At 37.2% G+C, this 21302-nt stretch overlaps 1 protein-coding gene across 2 annotated transcripts in view; it reads left to right on the plus strand.

The window, feature by feature from the left end:
* The window catches only part of SBF2 (SET binding factor 2), a 457881-nt gene that overhangs the window by 379231 nt on the left and 57348 nt on the right, over nt 1-21302 (plus strand). For both annotated transcript variants that reach the window (XM_060159685.1, XM_060159686.1), the window contains exons 18-25: nt 6061-6231; nt 8623-8885; nt 10517-10689; nt 11527-11600; nt 13063-13258; nt 16362-16489; nt 17880-18055; nt 20503-20648. In XM_060159685.1, coding sequence (XP_060015668.1) covers nt 6061-6231; nt 8623-8885; nt 10517-10689; nt 11527-11600; nt 13063-13258; nt 16362-16489; nt 17880-18055; nt 20503-20648 — 1327 coding nt within the window. The remainder of the gene's footprint in view (nt 1-6060; nt 6232-8622; nt 8886-10516; nt 10690-11526; nt 11601-13062; nt 13259-16361; nt 16490-17879; nt 18056-20502; nt 20649-21302) is intronic.

Here is a 21302-nt window from a genome sequence, read left to right on the forward strand (position 1 = left end):
TTATTTGGGTCCTTCCTGAGTCAAACAAACTGTAAAAAAAAAAATAAAATAAAAAACAAGGAAAAAGACAAACTTTTTAACATTTATAAGATAAATTAAAAATTTAAACAGACTAGATATTTTATAGTAAAGAATTATTGTTAATTTTTTCAAATAGTAGATCTGTAAAAAGTCTATGTGAAATAATTTCTCATTAGAAAAATAACCAATGTACAATAACCCAAAAATGTTTATTGGTACAGATAACAATGGGAATATTTCTTAGGCTCCTCTCAAGTAGTTCCAGGAACTATATTAAATAGTACTGAAACTAATAATCGAAGTTGACAGTTGACATGAACCATTGTTTATAATAGCTAAAAGGTAGAAACAATACAAATATCTATTAACAGGAACAAGGAAATGCTATATATTCATACAGTGGAATTTCACACAATAGTTAAATTGTGATTAAGAAATTAAATTCTTAGCTAAACTACCTAGGTTTGAATCCCAGCTCTGCTCCACCATTTCCTGGCAATATTCTCTTGGACTAATTACTTAACTTCTCTGTGCCTCAGTTTCTTCCCCTTTAAAACAAGGGTAATAATAGTACTTACCTCAGTGGATCATAAGATTGCTATAAATACTAAGTAAGTTGACAAATGTATATAGTGAGAGATCAGTACAAGTTAGTTATAATAGCAATAATTATTATTACCTTAATAAGTCTAGCAACATAATACGTGAAAAGCCAAGTGGCAGAATAAAACACAATATGGTATCATTTATATAACGTTTAAAAACCTACCAAAAAGAGGCAGGGATTTAGATCCAGTTTTGTGTTTTTAGGAATACGAGACCCAGGCAAAGGACTTGACAACAAGCTAGTATTTGATTTCTACTAAATTCTGGACCACAAAGGAAAGAAATTGATTCATCCTCTCTTCTCTCAATATTTACTAAGCAGCTTCATACAGAGAATCATTAGAAGGATACATAGTTTAAGGACTTCAACCCTGTCATTCCAGCTACTGACACTGGCACATCAAATGAATACTGGGCAATGCTTGTGAATGAATATACTTCTTGTGTAGAAATTTTGTGCCTGGATCTTCTAAGCAGCCCAGGAGAGGTTTAGACCATTACGCATTTGAGGTTACTTGCACTCTTCAGTATCAGGTAGTAGAACAGGAAAAACTATGGTAGATTCTCACATTACCTCCGTTTAACTAATTTGATTACTCACCTTTCTGTAAACCCCACTGACTAATGAACACAGTATTCGTTGTTGTAGGCCACTGTCTTTCTGTCCCTTCTGAGTTGTTTGTTTACAAAGAGCTAGGTGTTTTGTCCCAATTAATTATATAGTTTAATTAAATATTACATAAATCAATGAAATATAAGATGTATACTTTGAAAAGCATTAATAAGGAATAAAATGCAATATAATCCTATATATTCTTTATGGATATAAACAGGTATAAAAACATAAATAGGAATGAAAAATACCTAATTCAGGATCATTGTTGCCTCTAGGATAGGAGAGAAATGGGATCAACAGAGGTACACAGTAGGCTTCAACCAGATCTATAATGTTGTATGTCCTTTGTTTTAAAAAAATGCACAAAGCAAATATGTTTAAGATGTGGTTAAGAGTTGATAAATATAGGTTTTGAATACATGTTTTCCCCATTCCTGTCTCCCTTTTGTTTGTCTCTCAAGACTAAGCATTTCACCAAAGTTCATCAGAAAATACTCAGAAGTTAATTCTTTTTTTGTTTTTTTCAACATCTTTATTGGAGTATAATTGCTTTACAATTGTGTGTTAGTTTCTGCTTTATAACAAAGTGAATCAGTTATACATATGTTCCCACATCTCTTCCCTCTTGCGTCTCCCTCCCTCTCACCCTCCCTTTCCCACCCCTCAAGGTGGTCACAAAGCACCGAGTGATCTCCCTGTGCTATGCGGCTGCTTCCCACTAGCTATCTATTTTACATTTGGTAGTGTATATATATGTCCATGTTAATTCTTCAAGTGACTTAATATGTGGACTTCACAGGCCAGTGTAGAATCATAAAAGGGCTGGCTGGCACCATCCCTGAACTGTGCCGTAGGGTACACTTGTATTCCAGTGTCCAGAACTGGATAGGAAATACCCAGCAATTTAAACAGTGAATCTTTGTATTCTAATTATTCTTTTTAAGAACACTACATATTTATGGAATCACTCCTCCCAGGAGCTTTTTCTCCTGAAATCTGGCTTCCTTCTGAACTCCCTAACTGAAGCCTTGGGGCTGGAGAGCAAACATATCTAGCCAGACAGTCCTTAGATAGGCCTCTCATACTGATATCTTAACCTTCCCTTGACCAACTCGTCTCTGAGATGACTTGTATCCATTTACTTGGATTTGAATCTGGCCTGCTGGTTAATGAGCCCCGTGAAGTTTATTCTCCATATCTTGTCCCATGCTGGGTTTCCTTTGAATGCTTTGTGGAAAATGAATGGTATTCTTAATCTAGTACCTTCAGAGCTATTTTTTCTAGATAAGGAAGGAAGTCAACACATTCTTAAACATCTCATAAAATTGCATGGCAAAATATCACTTGTTTATTTAGGATAAAATCATAAGAATTATTATGAAATGTAAATAAATATTATTGCCAAAATTGAAGAGGAAAAAAAGATGCCATTTGACAACAGTATTACCACCACCCTCAAACCTTCATTGTGGATTAAGTCTCATCTGTGTACAAAATAAAAGGTCATAACGCTGGCATATGGGCCAATTCGAGAAACCATCTTGGGAAAGTCTTTTTTTTCAAACCAAAAAAGTGATCAGAATCATGAGATAGTTTTATCTACGGGTGCTTATTTTCTTTGTTTACTAAAACTACTATTAACACTATCATAGAACATAATGAATCTGAACCCCTAAGCAGTATCATTGCCTCTTTCTCTAGATAATTATAGTTTTGTTTTGTGAAATATCTTAGTTTTTGTATCTTACAGAAATGACATAGAATAATGGAAAACCTTATCTCTGTTCCCTTTTCTTCTACCCATCTTGCTGTGTGACCTTGGGCAAATCCATTTTCTTTATGGGGTCTCTCAAATGTACAGTGAGGGCATGCAGTATTCACCTTCCACCCAACTTTCTAGCCCAGTCAGAATGCATGGCTCCATTTTTGCAATTCTTATTTAAAAAGCCTTATATGGATGGAATCTAGGCAGAATAAGGTGCTACTGCCCTCTGCTGGCCCTAAGAACACACCTACCCACCAGTGCAGTGGATCTGCCCATCTGAACAGCAAGGAACTCAGTGCCCCTTGCTTGCACTTGAGAAGACATAGCAGGAAACCACAAAGAAAGGAAGCACATTTCATATTTGGAAAAATAATAATATTTAAAGTATTGGGGAAGTAATGATTTCTTATGCATGTATCAGATGCCATCACCATTTGTGACTGACTTGCCACCAAAAAGTGCTTATCCTATAATCCCTTCACCTTGCTGTCGTTCTCACCTAGTAAACAAGCTGTGGGTTCTGACCCTTTGGGCCACTGTCACTGTTACACCATTTTTCTGCCTTGGAACACATTCAGTCCACTTTTGTTCAAAAGATTTAGGGAAGTTTTTACATATTCACTTGTAGTTTGTGAATAAACAGGTAGATAATAACTGGTATGTGCCAAGGAAAGTGAATATGTAGCATCAGTGAGAAAACTGCTGAAAGAGAGAGGCAGGGCTTCATTAGACTCTCAGATTCCTACAGTGCTCTGTCAAGTTGTAATAAGAGATTTATAATTAATTATAACTTTCTGTTTTGTTGATGATCCTAAAAGGACCACATGTGAGAAACTGATAAGGATTTGTTAAGAGCTCAGTTTTTCTGAGCTCATCTATATTAATACAATTTCAGAACTCCAAAATTTTAGAATCTGTTGTTACATTGTGTTTGTAAGAAATGGTGCTGCCTCTGGCTATACTCAAGGGAAAGGCAGTTGAGAATTATGCTTTTACCTTGTTTAAATTTTATGCCTTTAAAATCTCTTTCACAATAGGCCTCTGCACTGCCACTGAGGTCATTGTTATTTCTTAGAGTGGTTGGGGCAAAAATAAACCCAGTTCAACCCACATCTCAGGTGTCCTCAAGTAGAGTATAGAAGGAGTATGTGACTCACAGTATCTGTGGCTCACAGAACCACACACATTTTGTCCTTGATTCCCATAGGTGGAGAGTAGCTGTGTCTTAAATGAGCAGTCTTTGCACAGCTTCCCCTTGGGGATCTCCTGATAGGTGCTTCATGGTCAGTTCCAGCTTATAGCCCTTAAAAGAGTTATGGACGATCATCCCAACAGCAGTGCATAGGCCTATCTTGAAAGGGACTTACGTATGGGATGCAGAAGTACACAGACTCTACTAGGCAAAATCACAGCCACCCCACTTCCAACTATATAAGTACTACATTTCATGGTATACATGGTGCCTATTCCAGCTGTAGGTTTAGTCTGTTCTTAATCAAGAAGGAAATTAATTAGCATGTACTGAGCATATGATTTTTACCAGGAATCTTATACATTTGTTATGCATCCCTAAGAAATGAACCAACTTTTTGCCACATAACTGCTATGTATATAACCTTAAGAGTGATCTTCAGTGTCCAACATTTTAGAAGAGAATTCGCTTATTGAATTACTTCAAAATAAAACTTACATTATCAAAAACTTTACTGATAGAAAACAAATTAACTCAATTCTAAAGAATAAAATGGAACAAAAATTATCTGTCTATTGAAAGTATTATCAGGTATTTGCTGAGAAATAATGGATTTAAAATTTTTTGAAACATCTTTAACTTTTAGAGGTGAAAGAAACAGCTATGGAAAGGTGACTCAAATCATTTACTGAAGTTTGGCAACTAAGTTGTCTGTAAAATTTAAAACGCAGCATTAATTAAAATCATATCAGAGGTTTCAAGGCAGAATACTACTTTGGGAAACAAAATCCTAAAGTGAAGGAAAAAAAACAGATAGTTGTGCTAAACAGTATTTAATTTATTTATGATTTGCTTTCAGTTTCTTTGCAAGATAATTTGCTATAGCAAAAAGAGCAGGGACTTTGGAAACAAACAAACTTTGGGCTTGAAACCTAGTTCCACCACTTATGTAATTGCTATATGGCCTTGGGCAATCACTTAAACCTTGAATTTCTGTTTTCTCGTCTTTAAATTGGCAATAATAATGTGCATCTTAACGAGATTTTTAGTATAAATGAGATGCATAAAGATTTATGAAGAGCCTCAAGTGACTGCAGAGTTAGTGTTCTTTCCCTCTGTTGTTAATCACAGAGTAGGGTTTACTCTTACTTAGAAGCCCAGCAGGAAGTTCTGGAAAGGAAGGTTTGGTTTGAGATTACCTTCTCACACCCAGACTTGGTTACCAGAAAATGCCCCAGAAGCCCGGGACAGTCATCTACAGATTTTGTGAGCCAGACAGCAGCCTCGGTAGGGAGGTAAATGGCTGGAGTGTGCAGGAGGGAGGGTGCAATTCCTCTTGAGTCCCAGATTCATAATATGCCCTCATTCTGTGTGCAAGGCAAAGCTGTAGGCTCACTCGCATTTCAATTAGTGTCCCCCTAACCCTACCAAAATGTACTCTACTACCAAGTAGAAGAAATTTTGAATTATCTGGAGTTTTATATTTAGGTTGTCATGAATTTTATTATATGTCCTAATTGTAATAAGAGCTACCAACTCTACAGTGCTTGCTGTGTGCACAGTACAGTGTTTAGGTACTTTTCATATATTCTCTAATTCATATAATTCCTTTGATTTTTAGCTGTTGCTAAAATATCCATTTTAATAGATAAAGTGACAGAAACCCTGAAGGATTTGATAGCAAGCCCAAAGTTGCCAGTTAAAAATATGTAAGTTGCTGATTGCTAAGCTTGCACTGCCATAAGATATTGTTTAGATAAATCCTTTTATCACATTCATGATTATCTGCGGCCCCTGTAACCTTCTGAACTGTCATGACTCTGTCAGCCCCATGGTGATATATATTGTGTGTTCTCACAGAAACTGGCCCCTGGAGTCAGCCAGTTTGCTTACACCTGTGTACAGGACCACCCCATTTGGACGAATCAGCAATTTTGGGAGACAACCTTTTACAATGCGGTGCAGGAACAGGTTCGATCCCTGTATCTCTCAGCCAAGGAAGACAATCATGCCCCACATCTGAAGCAAAAGGTAAGATAAAGAAAGGTATTTGTGTGGGGCTGTGGTCCTGGCTTCAAGGAAAGCTTACTCAGGTGTTCCCAGGGCCAAAGGAAATCTAGCCACTTCCTACCAGTGTATTTGGGGTTTACTTTAGGAAGCCCTCTGGTGAGCCTCTTTCTCCTGTTGATTTCTGACATTTTTTTTCCATAATAACTTCTTACTACAGTTCTGTAGCACTAGAATTGTTTTATTGTATTTTAATAAATAAGAATTCACTGGAAACAATTATAGGAAGTTGAACAGAAAGAATAACCCTAAAATACCTAGGCAGATGTCTTTATGCAATTAACTTCTTGAAGAAATGTCAAATTAAAGTCAGTTGACTCCTAAATAAATGCTCAAAAGTATGCCAGCAATAAATCTAGGTCTTCTTTTAGGAGTATTCTATATGTTTCCATATATTTTTATCACCATAAAATAAATTTAAGGAAACTATCAAGAAAATAGTTTAAAATAAAGAATATTGGTTTTAATTTGAAAGAGCAGTTTAAATTTTTCTGAAATTTTGAAATGTCATACACTAGCTGTCTGGTCTTAGGCAATTCACTTTACCTTTCTGTGCCTTATTTCTACATTGGTAAAATCAATAGATTAGATTATTGTAAGATTTTAATGTCTAATACAAGTAAAGGACATTGAAGAGTTCCTGGCACATACTAAATAATAACTGTTAGAAATTACTGTCCTCATTAATTGAACTTAAAGCAGCACTAAGGGCTGATTATCAGTGTTGGTTCACTTTAAGAGTAATTTTTTTTAAAGTTTTTTTTAATTTATTTTTTTATTGAAATATAATTGAAGAGTAATTTTTAATCCTACATGCTGGGCTAATACATTGCTGCTGATCCTTTCCTCTATTTTAAATTTGCCTTATATTATGTGAGACAAATGAACCTCGATAGCTAACTGAAACTACCTAGTAGTCCCATATTTCTATGATCTCAAGTAATTTTAAACATATTATTGATCTATTATTGAGTATGATAAGAACAGAAACTTAAATAACAAATAGCACTATATGACATCAATCTGATATTGCAAATTATTGTTGTACAATTACCTTTAATTGTTTTTTCTTAATTTAAAACTCTCAAAACACCAGATGCACTTGGAAAAGGGGTAACTTGTAGCAGATCCAAAAAGTATTAGCTCGAAGTCATATTCTAGAAATAATTGGCCTGGTGGGGTGCTTTTGATAATTTTTAAAGAAGATGTGGTGCTAACATTGGTATATCTCAAAAACGTTCATAGAGCAAATACATGTCACTGCTTCTGTGTCCTTTATTCTATAAAAGTCTGTCTCTGATCCCCAGTTTAGGTATGAGTGAGACTATAGATATACCAGCTCTTCATAAGCTGTAAAGTGCTGTGCAGATGTGGGTTACTGCTGTTGTTTAACTCTTCAGCCTATAGGAAACCCCTCTTTAAAATCCCATGGACACCTATATACCCATGTGGTGATAATGTTTGATTCCCATATTTACAAAGAAACCTAGCTCTGATTTTTTGTGACTTTGGTCATTCTATCTTCTTCTCCAAAGAGCAGAAGAAAAGAAACGGCAGAGTACTAGAAAATGCTACTGGCACATTTGACCTGGGCATTAATAGGTACTTCAGGTCAACGATTTGTTATAACTGGCAACTTGAAGGGGATAGAGCCATAGAGAGAAATAAATGCAGTGAAATGTTAGCAATGAGAAGTGTGTACATCTTTGTTTTGCTGCTGCTTCCTTGTGTTTGTCATGTGGTTCCATTCAAGGCCTGTTGGAGCTCAGAAAAAAAGACTACGTTTCATGTTGTTGTTATATTTTGTTTATATATTTTCATTTTTACTGACATAGGTATTTGATAGATGAATTATTAAAACATCTTCCATGTTTTTTGAAGCTCATGTCAAGTGATAGATTTGGATTTTTTTTAATTTTTATTATATTTTTAAAATTTTGGCTATGTTGGGTCTTCGTTGCTGCAGACGGGCTTTCTCTAGTTGCGGCGAGCGGGGGCCACTCTCCGTTGCAGCGCACAGGCTTCTCATTTGCAGTGGCTTCTTTTGTGCGAGGGGTGCGAAGCTCTAGGTGTGAGGGCTTCAGTAGTTGCAGCACGTGGGCTCAGTAGTTGTGGAACACAGGCTCTAGGGAGCACGGGCTTCAGTAGTTGCAGCATGCGGGCTCAGTAGCTGTGGCGCACGGGCTCCAGAGCGCAGGCTCAGTAGTTGTGGCGCACGGGCTCAGTTGCTCTGCAACATGTGGGATCCTCCCAGACCAGGGATCGAACCCGTGTCCCCTGCATTGGCAGGCAGACTCTCAACCAGTGCACCACCAGGGAAGTCCCAGATTTGGATATTTTTGCTTTGGTTTTTAGGGTAAACTGCCTGATGACCAATATCAGGAGAAGACAGCAATGGACCTGGCAGCCGAGCAGCTACGCCTTTGGCCTACTCTGAGCAAATCAGCTCAGCAGGAGCTGGTGCAACGTGAGGAAAGCACTGTCTTCAGTCAGGCCATTCACTTTGCAAACCTCATGGTCAATCTGCTAGTTCCACTAGATACAAGTAAAAACAAGCTCCTAAGAACATCAGCACCAGGAGACTGGGAAAGTGGGAGCAACAGCATTGTCACAAACAGGTACCTAATGTGGACACACAGAGACCCTCCTATTCTTCTTGGCTTAGCACAGAATATAAAGTATTTCGGGTAAATATTGCTATACATATTTCAAAAAGCAACCATTTTCCTCATCTTCAGACTTGCTCAGCTTTTCTCTATTAAAAGACTTTCACTACATCCAACTATTGTTAATCACCTCCCATACTCTCTTCTCTTTCATGACCTCTGATTTTTCAAATGTCTCAACCACTACTGATCCAGCCCTTCAGTCACTTTCCACCACAGCAATTTACAGCAAGCACTCTGGAAAATTACTAATGAACTCCTTCTTGTCAAAGTGATTATTTGTTTCTTGGCCCTCCTTTTCCTCAGTTTATCCATTGCATTTGCCTGTAATCATGTCCTCAACCATTCCTTGCTCTTAACCCTACTACTTCCCATACCACTGAGAATAAAACCATAAGGCCTAACAGGATCTGGCCCCTGGCTATTGCTCAGACCTTATTTCCTATCACTCTTCCGTCAATGAAACTGGTATCCCTGTTCAACATTCGAGGCATGATACTGCCTCAGGGCCTTTGTACTTCTTGTTCCTGCAATCTGGAATACTCTTCCTGAAATAGTCATAAGAATCACTCCCTCACTTCATTTAGTTCTCTGCCCTAATGTCACCCACCCAGAGAGGCCTTCCTGACTTCCCTGTCTTAAGTAACACATCCATCACTTGCTCATACCTTTTTTTTCTTTCATGACATTTTCTACAATCTGATTTACATAGTGAGTGGCTAAGACACCTAAGTTTGTTAATGCTTTGGGATGGTGTGATGGCCAAATTCATTGCTTTGCTTTACTTCTAACACTGATTCAGCTAATGTGGTTGGATTTGGAAGAAAGAGAAGTGAGTAGTTTAGAATTGGCAGTGAGTCTTTTCCATGACTAGCAGTCTAAAAGAAGTCGTAGGAGGCAGGAGTATTTATTGAATTAAAAAAAAAAAAAAAGGCAACACGGGCAGGTATTACACTTTCACATCTGCTCCATTTCAAATTTATTCCCTTCTTTTGCATGATTTGTATCACCTACAGACAAATGATGGTTTCAAAGTGACCAAAATGGTTGTGATTCACTGACAGAAAGAAGAATATTGGCAAGAGAAGGGTTCATAGGACAATTTTGTTCTTCCATTTGGAAAAATACGCCACTTGCTGAAAAAAGTTCTTTTACTTTGCCTACCAGGGACATGTCCCCCGGTTGCCAAAGGCCAAAGATAGCCATATTACTTTGTCTGGCTCCATGTGGCAATTAATTTGGAAGGACAAGTTTTTTTAGAAGGTCCAAGTATCAGATAAAATTTAAAGTCTCTTTTTGTTTTATTTTCTGTGGTTCGTGAGTTCCTCTTAGAAAAATGACAGAAGGTATTCCTTACAAAAACAAATCTGGATCCAAAGAACAATGCCTGACAATAGCTTCCAAATGTCGGCAAACAGAACATCGTGTTTCACCACTATCACTTATAGAGAAGCCATGGAGTTAAGTGAGGTTTCTACTTGAGTATACGTCCCTTTGAGCAAGTTTAAATTGCTGTGGAAGATCACTGTGATATAGTAGTCATTTGTTTTACTGACCATGATTTCTTTCCTTGACTTTCTTAGTATTGCAGGAAGTGTAGCTGAGAGCTATGATACAGAAAGTGGGTTTGAAGATTCAGAGAATAATGACATTGCCAATTCTGTTGTGCGTTTCATAACCCGATTTATTGACAAAGTTTGTACAGAGAGTGGAGTTACTCAGGATCACATCAAGAGCCTGCATTGCATGATACCAGGTAATCACTTTGCAGATATTAGAGAACCAGAATATTAGAGATAACTGAATAAGAATTATTCTTATGGGTCTGTTTTCTCCAGCATAATACTTGGCTTCCATGTAGTTTAGCCTGCTATTTATTTTTTGTTTCAATTAGTTTCTTTCAATAGTTTTAAATTATAGTAAAATATATCATAAAATTTGCCATTTTAAACTTTTTTAAGTGTAAAATTTAGTGGCATTAATTATATTCACAATGTTGTACAACTGTCACCAACTGTCTATTACCAAAACTTTTTCATCACCCCAAACAGACACTCTGTACCCATTAAGCAACAGCTCCCCATTCTCCACCCTCTAGCCCCTGGTTACCTCTAATCTACTTTCTATCTCTATGAATTTGCCTATTCTAGATACTGCATATAAGTGAAATCATATAACACTTGTCCTTTTGTGTCTGGTTTATTTCATTGAGCATAATGTTTTCAAGGTTTATCCAGTTGTAGCAGGTATTGTAACTTCATTTCCTTTTATGACTGAATAATACTGTAATTGTATGGATATACCACATTTTATTTATCCATTCATCTGTTGATGGACACTTGGATTGTTTTGACCTTCTGGCTGTTGTGAACAGTGCTACTATGAATATTCATGTACAAGTATCTGAGTCTTATTTTCGGTTCTTTTGGGTATATACCTCGGAGTGGAATTACTGAGTCATATGGTAATTCTGTGTTTAACTTTTTGAGGAACCACCAAACTATGATTAGTTTTTAATTCTAAAATATCCAGAATTTGTTTTAATTCTGCTTGTTTGGTACTCTTTCATTTTGAATACTCTGATTCATCCCAGGAATTGTAGCTATGCACGTTGAAACCCTAGAAGCAGTGCATCGAGAGAGTAGAAGACTTCCACCTATACAGAAGGTAATTATTCCAGACTACATGCTTTCAGAGTATAAAATCTCTTAAAAATAGCAACAGTAGACAGTTGTGCCCCAGAAAGTACCTTCTCCTAACCTTCTACAGAGACCAGCTCTAGTTTTAATGATGCATTAAACTTTGAGAGGAGTTTACATGTAGATCCTCATAAAAAAGTATAGTGAAACAGAATAGTGGATCAACAAAGGAGCAATCATAACCTCTTGTTGAGTCTACTTTTATAGGCAAGGCATAAATTATGAACATTCTAACTTCCAAGCCCAAGCCACGATTTTATGCCCTGCCTCTTTCCCCCCAAAAATGACTTAAGGCAATTACCATAAAATCACCAGGTTCCTGAATCTGTATGCATTACAAGCATACATCGCAAACATCTGGGAAGTCTATTAAAAATTGAGAGGCCTGAATCCCAGCCCAGCCTCCTGAATAGGAGTACCCTGGGACTTGGCCTGGGAATCTGTACTTTAACAAGCCTCCCAGATGATTATTTTGCAGTTAGTCTGGCACCACTCTGTGGGACCAGGGTTCAAGACCCTCTTACCTGTATAAGAGAACTACTAAAAATAAATTCAAAGGAGAAATCAGAAGCCAGATGGAAAGGAGAGATAATTCTATCAGAAATCTGACACACAGTGATCATTATACTTTGGCTTTACGTTTAGCTCTGAGGTTCCTAGAGCCAACAAAAAGAATAGTGCTGATTTATATAGTTTTTATTGCTCAGTAAAAAAAAAATAATAAGCGTATTATATCTTCAGGAGAGATGAATTGTTTTGAACCCTTCAGGGAAGTGTATCATGTGGTTCCTTACTTCCCAAGATGTATAAATGGTCATAGCTTGGCAATTTTTTGTGTTAATCTTTATAAAAGGCTAAGAAAGGCTCTTCAAAGATGCATCCATTTTTTAAAAATATTTGTTTTTTCAATTTTCAAAGTAACAATGCTTTTGTATAAAATTGAAACATTAAAGAAGCACACATTGTACAAAATGAAAGTCCCCCATGGTCCTCCTCACCCCGACCTCTACCCTTAACCATGATAGCACCACCTTTAACAGTTTGGTTCATATTCTAAAAGGGGATCATAATATACACACTGGTTGGTAGCTCTTTTTTTACTTAGCAATGTATTCTGGCATCTTTCTATGTTCACATATATAGATCCATGTCATTCTTTTTAATGGTTGCAAAATGTTCCATTGAATAGGTATCTCAAAAAGTTTAGTAATTTCCAATGATTTTACTGTGAATAAGCAATGCTGAGAAGAATCTTTTTGCATTTGGATATAGAAACATCATTTCTGCCTCTTCCCAAATCTGTTTACTCATTTTGGCTACTTGGGAAGTCTGGCTCAAATTTTTTAGCTCTGTAACTGCAAAGATAACCTTGGTCTAAGGGTTGGAAATCCCACTAGAGTTGTGTTTAAATTAACTTTCTGTGTTGCTAGCCCAAGATTCTTAGACCTGCTCTACTGCCTGGAGAAGAAATTGTTTGTGAAGGTCTTCGAGTCCTGCTGGATCCTGATGGAAGAGAAGAAGCCACTGGAGGCCTTCTTGGAGGCCCTCAGCTCCTGCCAGCAGAAGGAGCCTTGTTCCTCACCACATACAGAATTCTGTTCAGAGGGACTCCCCATGATCAGCTAGGTATGGCTCATATAATGCCATCAGAACAGGGTTATCTATGTGCTGCATGAGGCTTTGATTCCATCTGTGTGCAGTGATTTGCGAGTCAGTTCAGATTCAGAGTAAGCCTTTTTACTACACAGATTTTTTTTAGAACTTTTGTCTGGCAAAGCTAATGATAATTTGGATCATAGATTCTTATTTGAAGAACCAAAGGTATCTTCTAGAGAGCAAACCACGGTTCATCCACTGAAACTATAATAATTTCATGAGGCAGCATTTTGTGACTTAGGGATATTCATAGTATCCAGCTACTAACATCCTCTGCTGATTTGCCCCACCTTCTGCGTCCTGCAGTAAACTGTAAGGCTGAGGTTTTCCAGACTCATGATCCCTTTTGTGGAAGGGTGTGCTGAGCATTGCAGGGCTGTACCGCACTAACTAACTAACCCCACTTCTCTCATTCCATTTCAACTAACCCCATTCCTCTCTTAGCAGACCTCTCTTCTATTCAGCAGACCTCTCTTCTAAGAAGATACCTCTCTTCTATTCACTAAACTCCCTCAACTTCTATTTACTACTACGCTCTACAGTCTTCTGTATTAGAAAGGAATAGCATACCTTATCAAGTCTGAATTATCTTTTTAAAATCTCTATATAAACTATTCTGGTTGATAGGAAAAGCATATAAGGTTTTAGGTAAAATTATTGGACTCCAAATCAAGAAGCTCAGGTTTAGATCACCGTTGACCAATCTTGATATCTTAAGTGAGTCCCCTAACCTCTCTGAGTTTCAAGTTCCCCTTTTATAAAATTAGGGAATTGGGTTTGCTTGGTGATAATGCAGTCGCTCTCAGCCTTGACTGCGTATGTGAATTACCTGGGAAGCTTTAGAAAAAAAGGTTTTTTTTCTGGGCCTAACTCTCAAACAATTGAATTAGAATCTGTAATAGGATTCTAGGAGGGGGAACCCCCGCCGCCAGGCATCTGTGTATTTTTGTTACATACTGAGGATTGAGAAACATTGGGATAAATGGTCACTAGAATTCTTTCCTCATCTGAAATTATTTATTCAATAGCATTTGATGAGTGTGTACTATGTGTTATGCACTTTGTTAGACAGTGGAATTCAGATTTATAAACTGTATTATCTTCAACATCTCACAGTTGTATAATCCCTTGCTTAGATAGAATCAAGATGGTTTATTGGTCATAAAGATTGCTTACCACATGAAAAGCAAAAAGCTTGTAAAATTCAATAAAGAAAATGAATCAGCAGGAATAGTTGTGCTCTTTTGAAAAAGAGTGAAAATGAGAGCAAAATTTCTCAATCCTCTCCTGTCATGTTACTGTAAATAAATTACATTTGTATTTGTAAGCAAGTGTATTTTTAAAACTAAATATCTGGTACTTAAAGCATTTTTTTACTAAAACCTTTGTGAGCTCAGTGGCCATAAACATATATTTTGGGCATATAAATATATGAGATACTTGGTCATTTAAATTGCTCTAATTTATGTCTTTTAAAGAAATCAAAGCCATATTTAGTGTGAAAGCTTGTATTGGTCTCTTGTTTTTTCCTGACAATTTTTGGGCTAATTTCACATTTTAGGAAAATTATTTTCATCAGAGAAAAGTTTTGTATTTGCCTCTTTTATTTCTCTTTTTAAGTTAATTTAAATTTTAAAATTTCTCCTTTAATGCCACATAGAAATCTGATCATTTGACATGTGTTATATAAGTCATTTAATACATCTTAGAACTTAAATCCTGTGTATGTCTTGATTTTGTTTAGGCTCTAGGTATGAGTCTAATATAAGAGAATTTTCCAGGTTAGGAATTCAGAAGTTCAGGGACTGAGGAATTCTGATAATAATAAGTAGATTACTTAATATATGGGCTCTTAAGTCAGATAAACCTAGTTCAAATCTCACCCCCTTTGGCTTACTAGCTGAGGGGCCTTGCCCATTGCTCCTCCTTTCTGTTACTTGTACCACTGCCTGAAATGCCCACCCTTTCCCCCTCTGCACATCCAAACCTACATTCTCTTCAACGCTCACCTTCTCTCTCACTTCTTCCAGGAATCAGTCTCTAGCCATCTAGCGTGCAGAAGTCTTCTCCCCTTCTGAAATATTTAAAGCCGTGTTCCCTCAAACCTAGGAGCTAATTGCATGTTGTTGTATTCTGTATTCTGCATTCTGCATGTGACTTTCCTCCCCCATGGGGAACTGTGAGCTCTCCAAGGGAAGCTTCATGTGTGCTGCTTCTTTTCTAGATGCTCATCTTCATACCCTCAGGTAGTTGATAAATAATTATTTGTATTTTCCCTTTCTTGCTTTAATGTTTAAACTCCTGAAAATCTTGGGCCTAAGCCCAATCATATATCTTCTGAAGGCACATATACATAGTATAGCACCTTTATACAGAAACAAACTTTAACAATCTTTTCTCTTTTGCTTTATTATTACATTAAATATGATAAGTGTCTTTGCAATATTTGAAGATACTTCTTTTCTTCTGTATAAAACCTACCCTTCCTATAAGATACCTTAAACCAGATGATCTTGTGTGGCACATAATAGGCTGGGGAACTAGAATGAAGCCTGGCAGGCTGGGACAGTTCCTTCATTCCGGGAAAGGATTGTTTCTCAGGAATGAATTGCCATGCAACAAAACTAATGAATGCGATTCTAGAGTCGTGGCACTTTCTCTCACTGCATTCCTGGACATTGTCCTCTCCAGACACATTTCTTCGGCAGAGGCTGGTGAAATGAGCGCAGAGACTCTAAAAAAGAGCTCTAGAAAAGGGCTTCCCTGGTGGCGCAGTGGTTAAGAATCCGCCTGCCAATGCAGGGGACACGGGTTCGAGCCCTGGTCCGGGAAGATCCCACATGCCGCGGGGCAGCTAAGCCCGTGAGCCACAACTACTGAGCCCACACACCACAACTACTGAAGCCCGCGTGCCTAGAGCCTGTGCTCCACAACAAGAGAAGCCACCACAATGAGAAGCCCGCGTGCAGCAACAAAGACCCAATGCAGCCAAAAATAAATAAATAAATTTATTTTTAAAAAAGAAATGAGCTGTAAAGTGCTGTTGCTTAGTCTGTACCCTGTCTTCCTATAGTTGGTGAGCAGACAGTTGTGCGAAGTTTTCCCATTGCCTCCATCACCAAGGAGAAGAAGATCGCAATGCAGAACCAGCTACAACAGAACATGCAAGAAGGACTGCAGATCACATCAGCATCTTTTCAGGTATTAAGAAAGGGAGCCATTTGTCTGCTATTTAAAAGTTTTCTACAAATGATGTCATGGCCACTTTCCTTTGATCATATGGTCAGGAGTTAGAGGATGAGGAGAATTAGAGGGTCTGAGAGGGTAATCTTTGATTGAGTCAACTCTTGAATGGTATTGGATTTAATCCTCCATTTCCTGAGCCCTGCAGTCAACTCAGAGTAATAACAGATTATCTGTTGATATTCAGTGATCTTAGAAATTCAGACACACACAGTTGACTCTTATTCTGTGCCAAGTCATACCTTAGTTTGGGTTTGATAAAGTCTTTAGACAGAAAGCATCTCTTGGGATCTATTTCAGAAGGAAATGCCCTGTGGCTCTTCTGTGGAAAAGGTAGAGCTCTGAGAATTATAGCTAGGTCTAAGGTTCTAAGTAACCCTTGATGAAGCAAAGGTTTTTTCAGGGAGCTCTGAACGTATCAGAACTTGTGAAATTATTGATGCAAACCAGACACTTGGAAGAGTGATCTTTTCTTAGTTTTCCTTTTTTTATAATTCTCGGTCTGCGACATTGTGCTCTTCTCACTCTTCCTGCCTTGTCTCTGACTTCTCAGATTTGCAGGGGTTCCAGTTCTTGCCTCGTTCCTTCCAGGCAAGAAGCCCTCCCTAGTACCTCCATATGCTAATTGTGTGAAATGTAAGTCTGCTGATCTCTAGGCCCAGACCTTCTCTGGTCACCTGAGAGTACTGACCTCCTAGAGATTTCTTCACTATTCCAACTGCCAAAGGACTCTAAACTAGAATGCTACATGGGTCTACTGGCTAGGATTCTAGTCAAACTGAATTTTTTCTTCCTAGGTTTATAGTATCTCTGGGTAGGAAGAGACCTTCTTAGGCCAAATTCCCTATCTAGAACCAACAGTTAATAAATGAGAAGGACATGTTTCCTACTCCAGCCACTATAAGTTAATTTCCCTATCCCATCATAGAAAAGATAGTCTTGAATTCCCTGGCTGTCCAGTGGTTAGGACTCTGTGCTTTCACTGCCGAGGGCCTTGGGTTCATTCCCTGATCAGGAAACTAAGATCCCACAAGTCGTGTGGCTCAACCAAAAAAAAAAAAAAAAAAAAAAGAAAAGAAATGAAAAGAAATTGAGAAAAGATAGTGTTAAAGAAACTCAACTTCAAGATACACGATTTTCCTTGCCAACTAACCATCTATAACAAGTAAACCTTTCTGAGCCTTTTTTATTTTTGAAATTTTTAAATTTTATTGCATGATATCCAAGGTCCCTTAATTCGAAACTCTTGCCATTTAGTATTATTTTTTTTTTTTTATTTCAGTAATTTGGGGGAAGCTATCTGGAAATCCTTAATGTTTCTGATATGTTTAATTTCTTTTGTCCCTAGTTGATTAAAGTAGCATTTGATGAAGAAGTGAGTCCAGAAGTAGTAGAGATCTTTAAGAAACAGCTGATGAAGTTTCGTTATCCTCAGTCCATTTTTACCACCTTTGCTTTTGCTGCTGGACAAACTACCCCACAAATAATTTTACCCAAGCAGAAGGAAAAGAACACTTCCTTTCGGTAAGAAGACAGGTTTCTTCATTTCAGCCCTCCCATAGTTGACTGTCAGGCGAAGTGACCTATCTTTTGGGTCAGTATGTGACTGTTCTTTTTGTTTGCTGTTTTGTCACACCCATTGAACCAAGCTCAGGAGTTATGGAACAGCAGCATCAATATATGTAACAATCATGTCCATTGCTCATGATGCATTTTTAGAATGTGAAATTCTGTTTTCCCTTTTTCCTGTACTGATCGCTTTCTAACTTCAGTTTTCATTAATATCCAGGCCTAGTAGACAGTTTTGCTCTGGTCTAGAGATGAGAATGTTTATTTTTTCTTTTTTTGTAACTTTTTATTTAGATATAATTTCAAATTTATAGAAAAGTTACAACATAGTACAAAGGATTCCTGTATACCCTTTACCCAGATTCACCAGTTGTTTGTTTTATTCCATTTTCTTTATCATTTTCTCTCTCATATATATATTTTTTCTAAACCATTTGCGCTACATATATAATGCCCCTTTATCCTTAAGTACATCAATATACATTTCCTAAGAACAAAAACATTATCTTATATAACCACAGTACAGTAATCACAGCCAGGAAATTTAATTGTCATAAAACTTTTACCTAACCCAGATTCCATATTCAAATTTTGCTTATGAGCCTTTACAGCTACTTTTTTTTCTGTCTGGTACAGGATCCAATCCAGGATCAGGCATTGCATTTACTTGTCATATTTCTTTAGTAGGAATACTTATTTTCTGATGAAAATGTTGAGGAATTCATGTTGAAACTTTTAAATTTCAGTGATTACAAAATAACAATTGCTTTAAAATTCTCTTCAGTTAGTGATAAAATATAAGGCTTAACATTTCAGTCCATTCATCATCAAACACCTGGAATTTGGACATCTGCTAGTACAAATTACATATTAGGGAGTACTCTGCAGATTTTGGAGAAAAGGCCTTCTTTTTGCCTGAAAGTGGGGTAGGTTGGGGATTATAGGTGATTTGAGTCATTTCTAAACTGCATAGCTAGCCACTTGTACCGTTGTTACCTGGTGAGCAAAAGAGACCACGCATAGCCAGATATGAGATGCTGAAGAAGTATGAGCAGCTTTCTAGGCAATTACAATGGTGAGCTAAGCATCTTATCTTAGCACTGTGGGGTCACAGGGGAGCCTATGATATTCATTATCTCAGCCCTCTATGGAAGAAACAAAGTTTTGTATGGTGTTTTATGTTTAGAAACTGTCAGGGTGGGGTTGGTTATATATATCTATAAAATCAAGCTGATTCTGTCAAGCTACAACAGAGATATAGCAATTTTAAATTCTTAAATATCTTAGAATTGTCTTGCATATATAAAACAAAAGATATAGCTCTAGCTGGAAAAAATTCAAAAATCCCATTAAGTTTAAGTTACACCTGAAGTGATTCACAATAGGCTTAATTTAGGAAGTACCAGTATTCTGTGATTTCTAACAACTATGTAAAACATGCTCATAACCCTCAGATTTACACTTCAGATCACTAAAGACAAGGACTGGCAAAACTATTTGACAACAAAAGAATCCTTACCACCTTTCATCGAATGACAAGAAAACACAAAAAGAGTTCTGTTCTTTGCAATAAAGAAGAACATAATCAAAAACAATCTTACTTGAAACCTTCATCTCAATATGATTATTCAGGAAATAGGTTCTTTGTTTAATTCTTTGAATTGTAGATATCTATACCCAGAATTTCTATCAGCAAGAAAAAGTAAACCATTTAAATAAATAAAGTACTTTTAGGTCCAAATGACTTAAATCCTAGTTTCTCTTTAATTAAAGCTGACTCTCAAAAGGATACTCAAATTTCTGGTTTCTTATTTTTTCTCCTCTCAAAGAGGGGAATGATTTTACTCTTTTCTGTATCTCAGAAGGCTTCTAGTGTCAGAAGGCAGGACACCACACATACACATTTAAAACACTTAAGAAATAAGTAAAGGTGTTGCCAGTTATAATTGTCAAGATCTTAAAGAAAAACTTATGAGTTAGTAGAGAGTTTGAATCAGCAGAGAAGGAGGCAGGCTGGCTTTCCATGGAGGAGGACTTCCGCAAGCATAGTCTATGGGAACTGGTGGGGGGAGTGGCATGGATAACCAGAGTAGGTTAGGGGCATGCTTGACCAAAAAGCCAAACTGAGGAGTTTAGATGGGGAATGATAAGTAGTTTGTGTCCCACTCTAGGTTCTTGCACTTTTTGCCTAAAACAGTGTCCTGATGACAGCAGTGTTTTATGGGAAATTAGTCTGCTGACATATAAAAAGTGATCTAAAGAAAGAGAGGCTTAATGAAGGTCTGGACAATGCTAGTGGCTGTGGGAATAGAGAAGAAACAAGTTGAGCAACGTAGGTATCAGAAAATATAAGTGGCATCTTCATATTAAATTGACATTCTCTTTGGTTTTGTGACTTGTAGCACCTTCTCAAAAACAATTGTGAAAGGTGCCAAAAGGGCAGGGAAAATGACGATTGGGCGGCAGTATTTATTGAAGAGGAGGACAGGGACAATTGTGGAAGAGAGAGTGAACCGTCCTGGATGGAATGAAGAGGATGACATATCTGGTATGTGAGAACTTGTTTTTCCTTCATGAATGAACTTTGTATCTTTCTTCTTATATGAGTAAGAACAAGAGACTAAGACATAGTTGCACTTAAACCTGACTCTCAAAAACCTAGATCTATCTAATAAGATGAGAGGCACTTACCAGCTTCTCAGAACTGGAAAAAAAAAATTTTTATTTTCCCAATATTCCATTGTTCAGATAAGATTTTGTTAAGTTATATTCCTCCTCTACCAAATCCATAGAGCTGATTGGCCACTGTTATGTGGGTCTCATTAAAGGGAAAAAGAAAGAAACCCCACTACATAGAAAATTTAGGTATAAAGTAGTCCCCCATACGTTATTGTTATGGAATAAGAATAAGGAAATAAGGGCATTAAATATTCAAAGTTGAAGATTTGAGGTTTTGGTAAGAACATTGTGGGTGCTCTTAATCAAAATGGGGGCCTAAGATGAAGGCACTCTTAGATGATAAGAAAAAAGTGCCTGCTAAATATTTAAAAGAGCAGAATCTGGGAAGTGGAGATAACTCTCCATCAGGAAAATAAAGGCAGAAAACTAGCAGCAAAAGGTTATTCCTTAACCTAGTGTCAAGTATGCTTATGGAATTAACACTAGAGAGAATCTGGTCTAATAGAGAGGATGCCATTGTACC

This window comes from Lagenorhynchus albirostris, chromosome 9 (assembly GCF_949774975.1).
Source record: "Lagenorhynchus albirostris chromosome 9, mLagAlb1.1, whole genome shotgun sequence".
Taxonomy (NCBI): domain Eukaryota; kingdom Metazoa; phylum Chordata; class Mammalia; order Artiodactyla; family Delphinidae; genus Lagenorhynchus; species Lagenorhynchus albirostris.